This window comes from Meleagris gallopavo, chromosome 20 (genome assembly GCF_905368555.1).
Source record: "Meleagris gallopavo chromosome 20, MGAL_WU_HG_1.1, whole genome shotgun sequence".
Classification (NCBI taxonomy): domain Eukaryota; kingdom Metazoa; phylum Chordata; class Aves; order Galliformes; family Phasianidae; genus Meleagris; species Meleagris gallopavo.
This window is the reverse complement of record NC_139423.1, coordinates 7,760,117-7,767,018: the sequence shown is the minus strand read 5'-3', so window position 1 is coordinate 7,767,018 and position 6,902 is coordinate 7,760,117. Positions and strand designations below refer to the sequence as shown.

Below are 6,902 nucleotides of genomic sequence, written 5' to 3'. Positions count from 1 at the left end.
CACAGCTCCCATCGCTCCCCCGCCCCGTGTCCCCGAGGTGCGGCTGACGGCCTCGCTCCCACAGCCGCCTCACCCCGGCCCCGCCGATCCCGCCCGGCCGCCCTCCGCCTTCCCCCGCTGCCCGCCGGGCCGGGAGGAGGGCGGGGGAGGGCTTTCCCACAATGCTTTGTGGGGACGTTGACAAGTGGATCCAAGATGGCGTAGAAAGTAATGACAGGTAAGTCAGGACTTCCCCATTCGCCCCTCGCGAGGGCCGAGGGCGGCGGGGCCGGGCCGGGGGGACCCGCACGAGGAGCTCGGGGGGCTCCCGGCGCCCCTCGGGCGGTCGAAGGGCCGGGAGGAGCGTGCGGGGCGGGCCGGGGGCTGAGCGGTGCCGGCTGGAGCGGGCCCAGTGTCTGCGGAGGGCCCTGCGGCGGCGGCCGCTCGGGGGCTGCGTGCGGGCGGGCTCGGCCGGAGCCACGGGGGCCGCAGGGCTCTCCCGAGGGCGCGGAGCCGGGGGCGGGCGGGCGGGTGCGGCCCTGAGATCGACGAGGCGGGGGCGGCGTGGGGGGCAGCCCGGGGAGCCGGGGCGGGGAGGGGGGGGCTCGCATAAGGCCGGCCGTCCCCGGCTCTGGGGGTGCTCCGTGCGGGGGGCGGTGCGGGGCGGCTTCGGGTCGTGCGCCAGGCGGGGTGGGAGGAGACGGGCAGCGCCAGTCAGGAAATGCCGAAATAAATAAGTGGGGGAAAATGGGCTTAGGTAGCGGGGTCTGTGGAAAAAGAAGCGGTGAGGGTTTAAAGGCCGCTTTAAAACGAGCCCTCCGAGCGAGGCGGGCTTGGCACGGGAGGGGGATTGTTGTTTTTTTTGCAGGGAGGCTTTGTGAGGGCCGCGGGGATCCCGAGGTCTCCTCCTGTACGATGCCGCTGTTGTGAAACTGCAGACGGGAAAGTTTATACCGCAGGTTGCCGTACGGCCCTCCTTTTTTTTTTTTTTTTTTTTTTGATTGTTTTTTTTCTCTTCTTTTTCCCCTTTTTTTGAAGCAGGTATCCAAATAGAGCTGCTCACAGCCTTCCCCCCCTTGAGGAGTTCAATGAGTCGTGTCTTATTATTAATATCCAAAGGATTGGATTTGTTTGGATTCGGTGCACTGTTGGTGGAGCTGTTGTTTGATTGCAGTAATGTGATTAAATGTATCATTGATGGAGATTCGGAAACGTAGGGAAATGGTTGCAAGGTTGTTTTTTTTTTACTTACTGACCAAATGATCGTGAGTTCACAAGGTAATGGGGCTTCTGTTTTTATCCAAGTCACAGTGAGCTTCAGCTGGAGTTTTAAAATAACATATTTAACTCTCAGTTTAAGACAAAATCAATCAGTTGCAGTACCAAAAATGTCCTAAAAATGCATCTCCTTGTAGAGAGGTGCAATGTATCATGGCTGGTCTTGTTGAGATGGCTTCAATTGGTGGGGCTTTCTGGTGTTGGTCTTCCTGATCAATATTATAATGAAAACAAAGGAAAGGATGAAATATTCCTCCTTTTATAATGTATTACTTTCAGGAGATACAAACTCTTGTAAAATTAAAAGATACAACTAAATTACATGAGGTGCTTTGCAAGTACATGATTTTATTTTGTTTTTCCCCAAGACATTGCTAGAACAGAGATTTTAAAATGAGATTTCTTAAATTGTTATTTAAATATTGGTAAGTCTGTGTTTTGAATGGCAAAGCCTGTTTGCTGGGGTGAGGAGCTGGCTCTGAGCTTACAGCTGGGTGAGGGCAGAGCGTGGCAGTGACCACCGCCGTCCTCCTCCTCTGCATGCAGAAAGAGGGATTTGCCTGCGGATGAATCAGGCCTGGGTAGGCTGAGCTTCCACTGCAGAGAAATTGTAAGTGCTGGAAGCTGAGTTCAGCTTTCTTTGTTGATCTTTAATTAGCAGAGCCCTTCTTTATTGGTAAGTTACGTTTGGATTTTGTGTTGAGGGACATGGTTTAGTGAGTACTGTTGGTGATAGGTGGATGGTTGGACTGGATGATCTTGAAGGTCTTTTCCAACCTTGGTGATTCTGTGGCTCTGTGAAGTGAAGGAATGTTTTGTTTGTTATTACTGATAAAATTGAGTTATCTTTGTAGTATGTTATGAAAGCACAAATTACTTAAAAAACAAACCAACAACAGAAACAGAGAGAAATCCAACTTCTGTTATCACTCCTCACCTGTGTGGATTCTGGAGTATGTATTTCTCATCCTTTATTCATATGACTGCTGTGCCTTTTTCAGTGAGTTCAGATACATTTTTCTGTGGAAGAGAGAGATGCATGCACAATGATAGCTCTAGGGCTCAAGAGATTATGATATCAAAGTGGTATGTTCTTATTTTTTTATTTTTGAGTGTTTTTGTCTCTCCCAGCTGACTGGAAATTAAAGGGAGATGTAAAAGCTGTATTTTCACCCAGTTCTGCTACTTGATCTGCCAGGTTGTGGGATCTCGTTGATTTCAGAGAAGTTGCTCCTGGGCTCTGGGATCTGTCTTTGTAGATCTGGTTGTAGGATAAGGGCTGTGGTTTGCAGACAACGTGTACTTGAAGGTTACACTCAGATAATCCCATCTCAAGGGAGAATGAAGAGCAAAATTCCAAGTGGATGGGGTACAGGCCTGGTCCTCGAGGGATTTGGGCTGCGTGAGGAAAATCCCTTCACCTGTTTATGATTTCTTTTAAAGGAATTTAAAATAGGAGTCATGAATCTTGTAAAGAGTTGTGACGTCTCTAGATGAGAGAGGCTATGTAAAAGCTAGGCAATATTATTACTGATCTCTTCTGATTTTTAATTTAGTAGTCTGATGAAATATTTTCTCCAGTGTATGCAATTACATTTGTTACTAGAATCCACTTGGAATTATAGCTGGATATTCTTTCTGACTCTTTGTTTTTTTATTGCTGTTTAGTACCATTTTGTTTGCTGCTGCACTTTATTCTAGGTATTCTCATTTTAGTAATGGCAGAAGCAGTTGCTGGAGCAATTCAGATGATTAGTTGAAAGCCCTTGAAGCTTTCACCTCCCTGGTATTCCCTCTTGAGGTCAGTGGTACCCAGATAGGTCTGGTAGCAGGAGTGAAATCTCAATTAGAGAAGTGTTTTGTAATGATATAACTCCTGTCTCCAGCGTGTGGCCTGAATAACTCGGGAAAGCCACGGGAGAACAAGAAGGAAGGATGGTGTTGCTCTAACCTAGCTTAGGGGTAGGTGGTTGGGCAGCCAGCATTCCCTCTGTCTTGGTGATCAGTAGGCCAAGAATTTTAGCAGGAATGCGAATCCTGGCCGTAATGCTTTCTTAGTGTTGTATCTGGGGGAGGAGATTGAGGTCTTGTTCCCAGAAGCAGATCCCCAGTGTTCCTCCGTGCCCAAGGTGGGGGGACAAAATTTGGCATTTCTCATCTTTCCCTCTTTCATGGTAGTCTTAAAGCAATAGGACTTTATCACTGCATGCAATATGTTTTTCTCCAGTTAAGTGGATGTGTTGTGGATCAGATTACCAGAACAAACAAGGCCTTCCTTTTCTTATTTGTCTTGCTATTTTTTTCTATGGCCTTTGGCAATAGCCAGCACTTGTATTTATATATATATCAGTAACATATTTAAAGGTATCATAGTTCATATGCTTGTAGACTGCTGCAGTTGTCTTTTTTTTTTTTTTTCCCCCACCAAGCAAATAAAGAAAGAGAACATTGAAAAAGAGACCAGTTTTTCAAAAGTTGGCACACAGCATTGATGTGCAGTGAGGTTTTGACCAGTATTTGGGGATGGCGATGGACAACTCGACTATCTGTGTGAAATTAGGAGTTTACAATGTTAGACTGCTCAACAGAAACAGGGCTTCTGGTGGTTTTATTGTGGTGGTATTGGTATGTAACTCAGGTTCCATATTCAAATCCAGTCTTGCTTATGGAGATTTCATCTCTTCACACAAATGTTTACAGTGTGAGGTTTCAGCAAGAAGCGATCTCTCATGTCTGAGGAAGACAGGAAAGTGAATGTTATTGTAGGAAAAGAAGTCCTTAGGAATGTAAGCAGGCAGATTCGAATTACTCAGGCGTGCAGTTTTGTAGTTGTTGCATTTCCACTGCACCGATGGTTAAAGGATGCCTGATGTAGATATAATATAATATGCAAATATTTCCCTACAATTTATAAATCAATTCTTTGTCATCAATCTAATAGAAATGCACTGATTATTTCCCCAGTCTTTCCTCAGAATCCTCCAAAAAGCCAGGTAAGAAATCATAGGTTTCAGTCTTATTCCTTTGTAAATGAAATTTTACTGCACTGAAACACATGAGTGGTTACCATTGCCCCATCCTAGTTGTGAATGAGACCCAAACTGTCTTGATCTGAGCTGCACAGAGTCCTTGTCAGGTGTGCAAAGACTCTCCCTTCTACTCCACAGCATTCCCAAGAGGCAGAAGGTGTGAAGTGCTGCAGAGTTGATGGGAAGAGTTTCTGTAAGTTATTTTATGTAGAGAGAGAGAGAGTTTGGAGGCGGTGACTGTAAACTGCTGTGTGATTTGTTTCTGTTAGTCTCAGGAAGTACCACTCTTGTGACGAATGGCATGGGCTGAAGAGGATGTTTTTCAGGATAGTGTGTGCTCTGGGGAAGTAGGTTTCATGATCTGTTCTGTTACAGGCAGCAGGAAGACTACTGATCGCAGAGCAGTAACAGAAGAAAAAGAGTAGTAGAATTATGTCACGTGAGAAATTTTAAATGCTGGAGGGGCAGGAAATAAAGGTCAGAAACGTGAGCAGTGCATGGGTTATTCTAAGCTGCTCCTGGGGTAGTTAGTGTTATTTGGAAGCAGTCTTTCAGTCTGTGAATTACATATTGTTTTTTTTTTTTCTTCTTTGTAATTATATACTGCAAAAATACGGTATTCATCAAAACACTAAAAATTACACTGCTTAAATATGCTTAGAAAGATTTTTCAGAGCCCTCCGGACCCCACAGCAAAGGGAAATACACAACAGTGAGAGCTGTTCTTGAGACTCTGTTGTTAGCAAAGCAGCACAAGTGTTTAATTTGCTGGAAAATATTCAGTGGTTCAGCAAACCAAGAAAGTAGCAAATCTTTATGGACATAATAAATGGAGAATGCTACAAATGAAAAGCGTAGTGGTTTTGGCAGCATATTAAATAGTGTTTCTTCCCTATTTAACTTCTCTACGTTATCTTAAGATAACTGATATTTTAAAAATGATAATTTCATTTTATTCTGGGATAATTCTGGGGGGAGGATGGACTGTATGTTTGTGTTTCTGAGCGGTGATCTTTTGCCATCTGAATTCCCCGCAGCTGGTTGGGATTCCTGGATCCTGCTCACAGCTGATCCCTGCCATCCCAGCAGCCAGAACTCTGGACTCCTCTCGTCTGCACAGGGAGGTTGTTAAGGAGAATGTTTTCATAGCTTGCTTCTGAATCTCTGCTAGCACAGCACTGTAGCTGAGTGCTGCGGGTATTTTGCTAAAATTGTTTTGGATTATAGTTGTTTAGGCTAGTAGCTTTGAGGTAACTGTACTTGGGCCATATCTTAAGGCAGTGGCACGTTTGGAACGGTGCAGGGCAGTTGTTTTGACGTTGGAACTGACGGATATTACTTGGCTGTATCTTGGTTTGTATTTGTTTGCCTAGGCGAGGCAACGTTTTTCTTCTCCCAAAGTTTTGTCAGAATGATTCCGTTAACCACAGCGGGGTCGTTACTCATTGCTGCTGATGTCTGTTTTTTGAGTGGGGTTTAAAAATACGTGACCGAATCTCTAATGTTCTTTTCGAAAGGAATGAGTAGAGAGAACCCGATGGGTTGGGAGAACATTGCTGTGCAACTGGGGTTGTTTGGGATTGGAATTATGGGGCTGCCCGTGGGGTTTGCTGTGCAAGGAGGAGTTTGGGAATCCATATCCTGGTCTCAGGAGAGTTCTAGAAATTGAACTTGTTTGTGGTATTTTAGGAGAGGAAATAAGGAAGTTGTTAAAAGCATTATCTGGATGCAGAAGGGTAATATCATTAAAATATGGAGTTAGAAGAATATTCCTCAAGCCGAGGTTAGCTATATTATGCCTTATTATCTGAAACAGAGCCACGCAGAGATGAATTTCAAAGATTATTTACAATAAAGATAGCGATTTTTTAATGGTGGAGGTTTGTTGCTGCTTTGAACTTTCAAAACAGTGCACAAAAATACCACGTGGTTGCTTAATAGGCAAGGTTTGAGGAAAGGTTTGGGCTATCTGTGGGTGGCACTGTGCTGTTGAGTCTGGTACTCTTGTGCAAAGTGCTGTGAATGTGTAACAAAAAATTTGGTCACAGTGTTATTTGCTGTAATAATGAATGTAAGTTCGTTATGATGCTACAATGAAGATTTGAGTGTATTGAAAGAAGACTTTGCTGTTTTGTGTCACAACCTTCGGGCAAATTTCTGCGTTTGCTTTATGAACTGTGCACTGTTAGCTGGAATTCAGCATGAAGAGCTTTGCATTCTTTTCCTTGAATGAATTGAAAGAGTAATTCAGGGTAGTTCATGCTTTGCTTCTCGAACGAAAAACAGGGCTTTTTAATTCGACTCTACAGTGTATACCTGTAGCAACTGATGATCTGAGCTGTGATTTTTTGGGTAGATCTCTTACATGTATGGTTATGGTGCTTTGCAATATCGGGATGTGCAATGGTGGAGAAACATACTGTGCTAGACTAGAAGCTTGACACTTGAGAAGAGACTCGGCATCACAACGGTATTGTTGAGCAGAGGAAACTTGGATTGGGCTTTGGGGCTGCTTTGCTGGTAGGGGAAAACGGGAGAGTTAGTATGGGGCTTTCCAAAAGGAAAGAAGAAAAGGGAAAGAATTTCCTTGTTTTAAAAATACTTTTAATAGTGAAA

The 6,902-nt window shown here is 44.6% G+C and overlaps 1 protein-coding gene across 5 annotated transcripts in view; it reads left to right on the top strand.

The window, feature by feature from the left end:
* Positions 1–85: 85 nt before the first annotated feature.
* HELZ (helicase with zinc finger) overlaps positions 86–6,902 on the top strand; it is a 74,726-nt gene continuing 67,909 nt past the window's right edge. For 2 of the 5 annotated variants that reach the window (XM_085239775.1, XM_085239773.1), the window contains exon 1: positions 92–217. Coding sequence is in view for 1 of the 5 variants with exons in the window: in XM_085239776.1 (XP_085095902.1) it covers positions 211–217 (7 nt within the window). In the remaining 4 variants the exon portion in view is untranslated. Of the gene's footprint in view, positions 218–918; positions 939–6,902 lie in introns of those variants that run through there. The other 3 variants (XM_085239776.1, XM_085239777.1, XM_085239774.1) reach the window with 3 other exon arrangements.